This window comes from Ammospiza caudacuta, chromosome 2 (assembly GCF_027887145.1).
Source record: "Ammospiza caudacuta isolate bAmmCau1 chromosome 2, bAmmCau1.pri, whole genome shotgun sequence".
NCBI lineage: Eukaryota > Metazoa > Chordata > Aves > Passeriformes > Passerellidae > Ammospiza > Ammospiza caudacuta.
Window position 1 is genome coordinate 46,511,581 of NC_080594.1, and position 12,005 is coordinate 46,523,585.

Genomic DNA, 12,005 nt, shown 5'->3' on the forward strand with positions numbered 1-12,005 from the left:
CCCTTTGTTTTGGTATATTGGATTTGTGAGGTAATGTCTTGGTAGAAGGAGGGGCTACAGGGGTGGTTTCTGAGAAAAGCTGCCAGAAGTTGTCCTCGTGTCCAACAGAGCCAATCCCTGGGGGCTCCAAGATGGACTTGCCCCTGGCCATGGCCAAGTCCATCAGTGATGGTGCTAGTGACACCGGGATATTGTATTTAACAAGAGGGAAACAGGCAGAAGCAAATGCAGCCAGAGAAGAATAACAATATCCAAGCAAAAAAGCTCCAGACACCAAGGTCAATGCACAAGGAGGGGCAGATGGTGCCCCTGGTGCTGGAGCCGAGGTTCCTCTGCAGCCCATGGTGCGGCAGCTGTGCCCCTGCAGCCCATGGGGGAGCAGAGATCCACCAGCAGCTCCTGGAAGAGCCCACCCTGAAGCACATGGAAACATCTGAAGGAACAGGCTCCCTGCAGGACCTGCGGAGAGAGGAGCTCACACTGAAGCAGGTTTACTAGCAGGACTTGAGACTCCACAGGGCACCCACATTGAAGAAGCCTGTCCCTCAAGGGCTGCACCCTGTAGGAACCACACCAGAACACTTCAGTAAGAACTGCTGCCTGTGGGAAGGACTCCTGTTGCAAAAATCCATGGAGGACTGTCTCCCATGTGAAGAACTCCACGCTGGAGCAGGGAAAGAGTGTGAGGACTCCTCCCCTTGAGGAGGGAGGGGAAGAGACAGCATGTGCTGAAGTGACTGTAGTCCCCATTCCCCATCCTCCTGCATCCCTTGCAGGGAAAGGCAGAGAAAACCAGGAGTGAAGTTAAGCTGGGAGGAAGAGAATGTTGTGTGAAAGGTGGTTAAAGATTTGGTTTTATTTCTCATTACTCTGAACTGATTGATAGCAAACTAATTTCCCCAAGTCAAGCCAGTTTTGCCCATGACTGTAATTGCTGAGTGATCTCTCCCTCTCTTATCTCCACCCATGAATCTTTTGTTATATTGTCTCTCTTGACCAGCTGAAGAGTGATGGAGCAATACTGGTGTGCACCTGGCATCCCACTGAGGTCATTTAGAAAGAAAAAACTCAGGGAAACTTTCCCCAGGGCATTTTTATCTAACTGGTTGGTATCTCCTTCCTTCATCCTTTCTCAACTAAGTCCCAGGTGATTTAAGTCCAGCTCTGAGGTGCCTCATGTTCCTGACTGACTACGCAGGGAATACAGGCACCAGCAACTCTGGAGTGCTGCAGGGTTCAGCATCCAGGTTTCTCTTCAGATGTAGCCTAGCTTCTCTGTGAAGAAAGCCTCAAGAGCCATTTTGGAGTGTAGTAGTCAAATTTATTTCCACTGTAGAATCACACTTGTTTCAGTAATAAAAAAATAATCTTTGCAGAATAAAAGTAAACCTGTAGTGATACAAATATTATTTACTTGCGCACAAATTCACCTAAGTCACTCGACATACGTTTAGACTTAGTATTCCCACAGTTCTACATTTCCAATGGAGTTAACATGACAGTTACTTGCAGAAAGATGAGAAAGGTGAAGTCTGGCTCAGTTGGTATTTAAACATATATGAAATAATAGAAAGCTTCCTTCCTTGGCTTTTTTTTTGTTATATGACTACATTGCCTATGAAAAATACTAACAGCCTTCAGCACTGACCATTTCTGTTTGTCTAATTAAAATACATTACATAGAGAGCAACAGAAGCCTCTTCTGGCTGCCTTACAATGTGACTTTGGCACTGGCCAGGCAGAACCAGCAATGAGTGCAGAAGTGTTCAAGCTCAGAGGTTCTTAGGCTGAGCTCAGTCTCCATTTCTGAGATTCCTATCACTAGCTACTGCCTTCCAAGAACAAACAAGGTCTAGCAATTTCCTACAGAGGGTCATCACAGACTCATTAGACAGCATGTCTGATCCATCAGTAAATCCCTGTGCTATCCTAACACAGGTGCTTTACTCCATACAGCATTACTAATGGCGGGGTGAAACCAACAGGCCAGCTCATAGTATGTATGGCTGATGTGTAACTTTGCCTAATATGAATATGTCAACCAAAAAAAAAAAAACACCATAAAAACTCAAACCTATCTTCTGCACTCCCATTCAGTTCAAGCCATGGAACAACAGTAAACACAACTGCAACAAATTTAACTTGCACTTTTAACTTCTAGATAACTCTTCAACTGTTCTTCCCAATTATGGGGGTGGAGAAAAAAAGGGGGGGTGGGAATAAATTTTAATGAATTGCTCTTGTAATGACTCTGTATTCCTGTGTTCTGCCGAAATTATATTTCTTTACCATATAGGCTATTGTCAGTACCATGTCCTCACAGCAAGCTGATTTATTCTGATCCTTCCTTCCTGTTAGTACGGTGACAAAAGTACAAGGTTCAGCCTGGACTCTGCTCAAGGCCTCTGTGAGAGGAGGACACTGAACTAATACAGCACAATACTGAAGACAAGAGAACATAACACTTAAGTTCTGATACACTGAAAAGCAATTTCACACGTAAGATCATTTATGTAGGCACACTGACATATTGAGCACCATTTTTTTTCAATTTAACATCAACATTCAACTCTGAACAGAAGAATGTTAAGCCTCTAGGACACTTTCAGTATCAAGGAAAGAACTACTTCTAATTTAGAAACATCGAAACACTAACGTTGACACCTTAGCTGAGATGTTCACTGCAAGTGACCCTCTCTCTGAATTCGAAGGCGCTCCTTCTCCACTTGCAAGCGCTCCTTCTCAATCTGCAGCTTCTCTGACTCAAACTTTAGGAACTGCAGCCTCTCTTTCTCTAGCTGCAAACGTTCTTTCTCAAGTTTTAACTTTTCAGTTTCTAGATCCAGAGGCTGCATGATGGGTTTGTCAGTTTGGGTGAGGTCACTTTCCAGGGCAGGTTTTTCAGCATGCAGAGTCTCTAGCCTGAGTTTCTCCCACTCTATCTGAAGTCGCTCCTTCTCAATCTGCAGGCGCTCTCGCTCCAAGTCAACGTGGCGCAGCCGCTCCTTCTCAATCTGCAGGCGCTCCTTCTCCACTTGCAACCTTTCGGCTTCAATGTCCAGTCGCTGCTTCTCCAGCTCCACCTTTTGCTTCTCCAGATTTATAAGCAAGTGAGAATCTTCATAGGCTAGCCTAGCTTGAGCAGAGCTCAGATTTCCAAACTCTTCAATGTGGGGGAAGTCTGGTAGGTCATTTTCCTTTTTTGAATCTGGTAGAACTGATGACAATATTTCTTCTTCTTCCTCAATAGGAAACTGCAGAGAGGAATGTGACAGACAAGAATTACATTCCAGTCTTTATGCCAGAACAAATTTGTTAGATACAACTTGACTGAAAAGAACAGAGTGCATGTTTTTCATCATCTTTAAAGCAATTCAGAAATGTTTAACTTATATGTTGTAAAATAACGATGCTACGTCAGAAGATTTTTTTTATCATTACAGGAAGAGAAACAGGCTTTATCTGCAACTTAATATCTGGTAATGAAAAATGGAAAATCTTGTCAGTGAACATACAAAAACATCCAGAAAATATAGCAGAGTAGTTATTACATATAATTCAGAACAACTGATAAAAAACTGGATCTAGAAGACCATATGTTGTTCTTACCTTTCATAGAGCTGAGTGACATTTATGTAAGCCACCAGGCATTTGTTGTGACTAATTATTTATCAGAGCAGATGGATCCATAGGGTATGTGTTATGTAAGCTAGCCTAACCTTCAATAACTTGGGCTATTCCACTCCTAAAAAACATTTAACACTGACATTTTTCACATGCTCCTAACTCTCCCAACTCTATTAAGTGGGTCAATAAGCAGGACTTGTTTAACCATTTTGTACTATCACATTTGCTGTAAAGCTATTTGTGGCACATGATGAGGTGGTGAAGACCACTGCTTTCAGCAGACTGTAATATTTTGTGTATTATCACAGCCCTTACAAATTCATAGTACAAAAGAGATAAACTGTCTCCCAATATGCATGCTGCAAGAGAAAGGCAAACTGAGGAAGGCAAGCGTTCAGAAAAATTTTAGGACTAGGAGAGCCACCGCCAATCTTCTAGCATTAGAGAAGACACACACTGTTCCTTCAGCACTGTCTGACAGCAGTTCTCACTACCATCTAACAGCTTACACTGGTTTTCTCCCAGCATACATATCAAAGGAGTTAAGACAGGAATTGCCTCCCCACTCCTCCCACTAAAAAAAAAACCAACCCAACAAAAAACCTCCCCCCAAAAAAACCCAAAGCAATAAAATATCCCACACAAAATTGTTTGAGTACCCCTTTTGGAAAAGGGAACTATGTGTTTAAAGAGGAACAGCAAAACTATCCCAACATTTGACTGTACTCCAGCTGGTTGCCTATCCCAAGACAGTCACAGTACTACTAGGAGTATCAGTTTGTCTATAGAATCCACAACTGCTTGCCAAATTCACGCTAAAATTTTGATAGAGAGGAAAGGCTGACTGACTAATTCAAGTAATGTTTTTATCTCCTGTAGGTTCATTTCAAGAAATGCAAGCAGTATCCTATTTTTTTCTGTATTCCATTTCTTTCTGTACCTGCAGGTAACATTTACTTCCATTTGTTAAAGATGAGCACTTCTCTGTTTATCCATCGAGGCATTCTGAATACCAAAATGACCAGTTTCCTTCAACAGAGTATTTTCCTTGCATTGACTCAACTAATTCTTATCTGTGGCACATGCAAATGGAAAATACACGTGCAAAGACATACTCAAAGTTTAGGGATATCAAATCAGTGATCAACATGCAAGACCTTACAGACAATTCCAAGTTGCTAGATTTGAATACCATGTCTCTGAATTATATTTATTTCTACAGTTTAATTCACACATTCAGAAAAAAACAGAAACAGATGCTATGAAGAAACAGAGTAAAACGCCTTATGCTGAAATGAAGCAAAGGCCATATTGCACATAGCTCAAGTATATCAGTCACTCACTTCAAAATTCTGCGGGTCTTCCTCTTCCTCTTCTACTTTGATTTCTGTTAACGATCCCCCGGCTTCTCTGAAGTCAGTGATATTTTGCCACTCAAAACTAGATTCAATTGCAAATCCCATTTTCTCATCCATGTCTTCATTGAGAGAGTCATCTAAATTGGATGAAGGAAGGTGAAACCCAGCACCTACTACTTTGATGTTTGCATTCAGACGTTTTCTCTTCATGAGTGCTCTCCAGTCAAGGTATCGCCTTTTCACTTCTGTCCCTGTTCTCTGCTCTCCTTCACCTACAGCATTGACACACTCTGCTATTTCCTCCCAAGCTTTCCGTTTCATCTCATTAATTGTTGTATTAAGTTGCTTCGAAAAGAGAACTTCTCTCCTTTTTCTGATTTCCTTAAGGAGAGTTTGTGTTTCCTGAACACTAAAATTGCTTTTTCTTTTTCTTTTTAACTGTTTCATTTTTTCCAGGCTTAACCTAGTAATTTCACCAAGCAGACCACAGAGATGATCTGACACTAATCAGCTACTAATACAAATAAATTTAAAAGCAAATGAAAGCAGAGCTCAGTTCTCATGAAGTAAATTTTCTCTTCACTTTGTTGTATTTTTCTATTTGTCAGGCTTCCTAAGAGAAAAAGAGCAAACAAGATAAATCTCCAAGGTATACACCAAATATTTTCATTTAACAACTTGACTCCTAAGTCATCATTTAAGGAATGCATATTTTGAACTAACTGTTTATTTGATAAAGGAAAACCATTTTGCTAAACTTTCAATACAAAGTAGTCATAGATTCTCTACTTCCTCTAATCTCCTATAAATCATAAAACCATGGATATATTAATATATCCACGTCACAAAGTGTTAAGGCTGATTTGGTATTTCCATTACAAAACTACAGATATTTTCCTTCAGCTCTTAAGAGTTTTGTCAGTTGGGATTTCCTTAAGACTGAAATTTGACACACGCATTTCAGTTTGAACGCTCAACTACTTACAAAAGAAGCTGAAGTTGTTATATCATTACTTCAAAAATATGAAATGTTTAGGGTACTGAAATTTTTGAGACACATTTTAAATAAGAAAACATTTTCATTAAAAAAAAAGTAAATTAATATGAAAAGTTGACATTTTCGAGGTTCTTCTAACTTAACATAAACATAAATAAAAGAACTGGAGCAATCCTGTTGAATGTCACAAAATAACTACTAGTTAAAACAAATGTCATTCATTAGAGACATTTTTACAGGAAATAGATTTAAGTCACTATATGCCCATGGTAAAACCCTCCTGCATCCTTCTCATGCTGCTGAACATCTCCTGTCAGAAACCAGGGCAGCTTTACAGTTCAGCCAGTGCTCTACCCTCAGCACCAGCTGGGCCTGTGCCTGATGGTGAGGAGAACACAAACCCCCCTAATTCACCTGACAGACTGTGTGCAACTCTGCAGAAAGCGGAGACTGCGGGGACTATTAACACAGTAATGAATATTATTACTGCATTAATAACAGATTATATTAAAGAAAAAACCAAACCAACCCACCAAATAGTAGAAGAAAAGACTAGGAATCAAAAAAGGCTCTTGCTCACAGACTGCTTGGCAATAGGTTCAATTTAGGATTATTTTGAACAGACTTTTGTACCATGTTACCTACCACTGCAGGTAGGTTTAAAAGGCTTTAGGTCAAGGGGGCCATGGACTCACTATACACTTCCAGCTGCTGCTTGTTCACTGTTCGTGCAGTAGAGACATTGGTCCACCTGAAGGGAAATGGCTTCCAGATTATAGATTCACTTGTTACTAACTAAAGGACTTAAATAACTCCCTCCCACCTATACAGGATTCTTAAATTACTAGGTATTTTTCCTCCTATTGTTCTCCATAAACTTGATTAAAGCACACACATCAGCACACTGCACTACAACTCCCCACCTGGGGAATAAGGTCTCATAGTTTAGACATTGTTCTTCATCTCTGATATACTACTGACTGTAAGTAAGTGGCTCACTTGCAGTTTTCCACATCCATGTTTTCTTTCATAGCCAACAAACACAGAAAAGCAAACAAAAAATAAACTGGGTTTCCAAATTTTCATCATCTTCCAAATACAACTGTAGATCAACATGGAAAATGCTGACAGGTAAGCTTTCTCCTTAGCTCTAGAGAGGGCTGAGAGTTAAAAGATGCAAATGTTTTAAATGACCCTGTGGGCCAGCCCCCTGCATCACTTGACTGATCTCCCCAGCCATGCTTTGTTAAATGTCTATTCTGTTTTGGATTTTATGCCATAAGCCAAGGACATGACCTTTAAGAACTACAATACTAACTTGGAAACTACTGGCATCCAATTCCTTTAGTAGGTGAAGTTTTCTTTTAGACTTTTAAATAAAACTTTTACTAGAACACATCCAATAGAAACCCCTGACTTTCCCAGTGAAACATCAGCAAAATATGTATTTTTTAAAACTCATGACTACCAACTTCCAATTGGTAAGGACATCCTGCCTCTTTAACTCTTTCTTTTTTGAAAGCATATTGCTTTGTTAAGGACAATTCCTTTCTAATTAATATAAGGTGAGTTAGTGAATTGTCTTATAAGCATATTTACTCCCAAAGATGGTTCTGTGTATCTATCTGATATATTAACTAAAAAACCTTATTATCTAACAAAAGCTGAGGTTTGGGATATTCAGTTCTTAGCCACTGCCAGATGGTCTCCAGGATATTACTCTTTAATGAGGAAAAATGAGCTGTTACATACTCAAAGTACCTAAGAGATGGGAATGTAAATAAGCTAGGATTTGTACACCTTCTAGATAGCTACAGGAAAAAAACCCACCAATATTCCAAGCCTCAGCAGCTGGGATAGCATTACTGCTCATCCTAGTAGCTGGGACAACGCTGTGTTTTGGACTAGCATGCCAATAATGCTGGCAGCACACCAATGTGTTGGTTGTGCTTCGGCAGTGCTTACTTTAAACCAAGGGCTTTTCGGTTTCCCATGCTCTGCCAGTGAGGAGGCGCACAAGAAGCTGGGGAGAACTGCAATGCAAAATGCACACTTTGACAGTTTGGGTAGAAAGGTAAAGTGCTGGCTAAAAAAACCCAATTCTGATGACAACATAAAGACTTTAATGTCTTCCAGAAAAGATGGCAAGATGGAGCTTTGACTTTGGGTCTGTCAGGCCAAAAGCAACCTGTGATCAAGAAGGCTCTCATCACTGCACAAAAGAAATACAAACTGTTGGGGTTGAAAAGAAACAAGTACTGTAAAACTAAGCTGGAAACTCCACAAACAGACAGAATATGCATACACTGAGAACCTTTGGCATAGTTAAAGACAGAAGCATCCTCATTCTGCCTCTATATTTTCTGTCTTTTTGTTCACATTTTTATTGTCTGACCACATGTTGGACCAACAAAAAAAAAATTATCAAAGGCACCAAACAAACAATGAGGCAAACAAAAAAATCCATGCATTCACCAGAGTGGAAGACTGTTGCTAGCATCAAACTTGAATGTTATGAAGATCATTACTTTTTACAAGAGATGAAGTCTTGATTAAAAAAACCCAAAACTTTTAGGGCTTATGCTTGAATAAAAAAAATTATCAAATTACAAAGACCTACTATCGCTAAGTTTTCTTAAACAAAATTAGGGTCTTGAATATCTTCTGCCTAAGGCTTGCTAGAAAACTTTTTTGTAATTCCTAAGAGATGGCTACACTGGCTTGGAGCAACTTATGCTTTTGTACAAAGGTTTTTACTACAGGAGGATCTGGACGCTGCACAACACATCACCCAACACAGCCCTGGAAGAAGCCTGCGGTTTACTCAAACGAAAAAGCAGGCACAGAAGGGAACCAACAGCACCTAAAGGACAATTCAACGAAGCGGGGAGAAAGCGCAGAAGATGGGAAGCAGCTGCGGACTGAGGCAATTGAAGGCACAGACTATGAGGCCGCAGCTCGCGTTCCCCGGGACGAGCCACGGCCCTGCAGGGGAACGGGAGGCCCGGTCCCTGCGCGGAGGCGCCCCGGGAGGCTCAGGGCGGGCTCGGCCGCGGCCCCGGGCTCAGCGCGCTCCCACCCGGAGCGCTGCAGGCAAAGCAAGGTGGCAACAAAGGGAGGCGGGGGCACGGCGGGCTGCCCTGCCAGCACAGCCCGAGGCCGTGGGAGCAGATGGGCCCCTGGGCCCTGCCGCAAACCAGGGCCTCTCCGGCCGGCGGGGCCCTGCGACTCTCCCGGGAGAAGGAGAAATAGGAACGGGACCTCCCCGTGGGGAGATAAGACGGCGGGCAATCGCCTCATCCCCCCCAGGGACCGAGGGCGACGGAGCCCCACCACTGTACCCCCCCAGGGCGGCGGGGGCTGCCCACACGCCGCGGGGGGAGCGGCCGCCCCATCCCCGGGCCGGTGCCGCCGCCCGCCCCGCCCGGTCCCCGGGGGCCGCGCGCGCGACTCACCTGCGCCCGGCGCTCCCCTCCGGGCCGCCGGCCCTTTAACAGCCACCGCCCTCCCATTGGGCGAGCTGCCTGCCTGTCACTCGTCTCCGCACGCCTATTGGTGCTCCGTGTCCGCCGCTTCCCCCGCCCCGCCCTGCCGCGCCAGGCGGGCCGGAATCCCCAACGCGCCTCCGCTGGCGGGGCCGCGCCGCGCGCAGCCGCCGGGCAGCCATTGGCTGCAGCCGCCGCTTGTCTTCCCCAGACGTGCCGATGATTGGCTGCGGGCTGTGGCGGCCCGCCCCCCTCAGCCAGGGACCCTCTGCGGGGTGGGTGTGGTGCTGCCGTTTCGCCGGAGGGCGCGGCCCGGGGTGGAGCCCGGTGCCTCTGGGCGGCGGCCTGCGTGGAAAGGAGGAGGAAAGGAGGAGGAAAGGAAGGAGGAGGAAAGGAGGGAGGCAGGCAGAGAGGCAGGGACAGGGGCAGCCCGAACATGCGGGATAACTGTGCATAAGCCACCGGTCTGGCCGCGAGGTTTATGATGCTGCTGCCCAGAGCGAGCGCGCGGCAACAGGCTGTTCGTCCTGAACTGCGCGATTTGTGATTAAAATGGAGAAATGACGTGTATCACATCCTGTAATGAAAGAAATAAAAGTATTTTTCGGGAAGCGCTGCACCACGCCATTGATGTGGCTGGTATATACACATAAATCACTTTCCTGGAGCTGTCGGGCTCGGGGCTCCTCGCCCCCTCCACCACACAAGATGTGTCTGGTCCTTGTCTTCTGTGTTAGGTCCTGGCGCCTTAATGATGTAACTCTACTTTTTCCAAGTTTGGTACCTCTAGTCTGCCGAACCTGATGTATGCATTTAGTACTTCACATATTTATTAACAGTGACTTGCTCAGTCTTTCCAAGTTTTTTCACTTGTATGGGTAGTTATTTGATTAATACAGCTTTAAGAGATCATAACTGTGATGAAATTACAAATCTCCCTAAAATGGTATTTTCCAGGTTCAGCCAACTATTAATTTACCAGTTTGCTAACAGGTAGTGATAGTGTTGCTGTCATAGTTGCCCACTGTGTACTGAAAATCCAGTTAAAAAGGAAAATGGTGAAGAGTAGTGGAGCAAGACCATGCCACATTGCTGACAAATATAACACTGGGGTATTTCTTACTGAAACCCATACATGAACTTGGCTTCCCTTTACATTATTACCAGTATATGGAGGGGCTTGACAGCTGGCCTGCAAACAAAGCTGAGTTACTAGAAGAAATAACAATTGATGATTTTCGAGTGTATCCATAGCAAGGAAGAAGACAAGGCCATCAGCATGGGAACAGATTAGAAAAGATACATGAACATTTTTATAAGTTAGACTACGTGCATTAGTAAATGTGTATACATGCCTCATTAAATTTCTGTAAAACTTTTGCCAATTACATTGACACTAATTGCTTTCCACCAATTAATATAATACGTTATTGTGATGTAGTTAATGGCTTAAGATCACGATTTGTTAAGAGTGTATAAACTGGAGAATACTCAGAATAAAAACTTTTTTTCTTGGACCCTGATCACGTGTGTGTATGACATATCTGACCCAACGGTGACACCAGTATTTTAACTCGTAATTTTCTGGTGCTCAGAAATCGAATTCAAGCACTCTGTAAAGGTCTTGCAAGGTAGTTCAAACTAGATTCAGGAGCAAGTAGGTGGATAAATGATGGAAAGGGGAGGTCATTAACAGTCTGATCCTCTGCTAGTCTGCAAAAATAATTAGTCCTAATTATACCTTGTTGAATATCCTTCTTTTATTGTGAAAGACAAACCCATTAAATATGATTAGTGTTCCTAGAATAATTTTAACTAGGAATCACATTATTTCCTAGAGTAGCTGTGCACATAAACCTAAATAGCTCTACTTTCTCCCGGAATTGTTACTCTACTTTTATGGAGGCTGTTAATCACTGGTGAAAAATCCGAGTGTATAACAGATTCCTCCAACAAAAATCCTTGGACCTCCTTCATTTATGTGAACTGACTTGATTTTTTGAGTAATTTATATGTATTTTAATAATTAAATCCAGATTCTTTCTTCCTTGCTTTTGATGACAGGAGGAAAATCCCTACCATATGGTTTACTTCAGACACAAACTGTTTAAGTCCATGGTGAATTCCCTGGATCTGTAGAACATACAAATACAGTTTCCTTTTGATTGTGCACAGGGTTATGCAACTTAAGCTCTCAGATTTGGTCTGTGAATCCCTTAATTGTTCAATATAAGCTTTTAATATTGTGAATGCTGATGGAATGCTTTGTACATGTCTCCAAAAGGCTTTTGCTAGCTGAAAGGCTATTGGGGCAAAGGCCTTGGAGTGTTGGAAAGTCAATTTGTATTGCTGCAACTCTAATCTATCTATAGAGGAGTCTCGGGGTTACAGAATTTTCAGTTTTGGAAGGACATAAGACAACACTGGGCTCCATCACTTTGTATTGATGCCATTTCTGCAAGTCTTGGCATGCAAATTTTGGACTCTGTAGCTTTTTTCTCCTTCCATATAAAGCTCCTTCTACTAGTATGGAAGGTC

General features: G+C 42.8%; 1 protein-coding gene across 2 annotated transcripts; it reads right to left on the reverse strand.

The window, feature by feature from the left end:
- Positions 1–1,314: 1,314 nt before the first annotated feature.
- MSANTD4 (Myb/SANT DNA binding domain containing 4 with coiled-coils) lies at positions 1,315–9,467 on the reverse strand. Of its 2 annotated transcripts, XM_058825532.1 has the most exons (3): positions 9,438–9,467; positions 4,971–5,598; positions 1,315–3,254 (listed from the first exon to the last, which is right to left on the reverse strand). In XM_058825532.1, the coding sequence occupies exons 2-3, from the start codon at positions 5,430–5,432 to the stop codon at positions 2,679–2,681; spliced, it is 1,038 nt and encodes a 345-aa protein (XP_058681515.1). In that variant the 5' UTR covers positions 5,433–5,598; positions 9,438–9,467; the 3' UTR covers positions 1,315–2,678. The 2 variants fall into 2 exon arrangements, with proteins under 2 accessions (XP_058681515.1, XP_058681516.1); XM_058825533.1 differs by lacking the exon at positions 9,438–9,467 and having other exon boundaries at positions 4,971–6,270.
- Between the last annotated feature and the right edge of the window lie 2,538 nt (positions 9,468–12,005).

Coding starts and splice junctions, on each gene's coding strand:
- MSANTD4 (XM_058825532.1), bottom strand. CDS start 5,432: ATGAAACAGTTAAAAAGAAAAAGAAAAAGCAATTTTAGTGTTCAGGAA. Junction 3,255..4,970: donor AAGACCCGCAGAATTTTGAA/GTGAGTGACTGA, acceptor TCCTCTCTGCAG/TTTCCTATTGAGGAAGAAGA.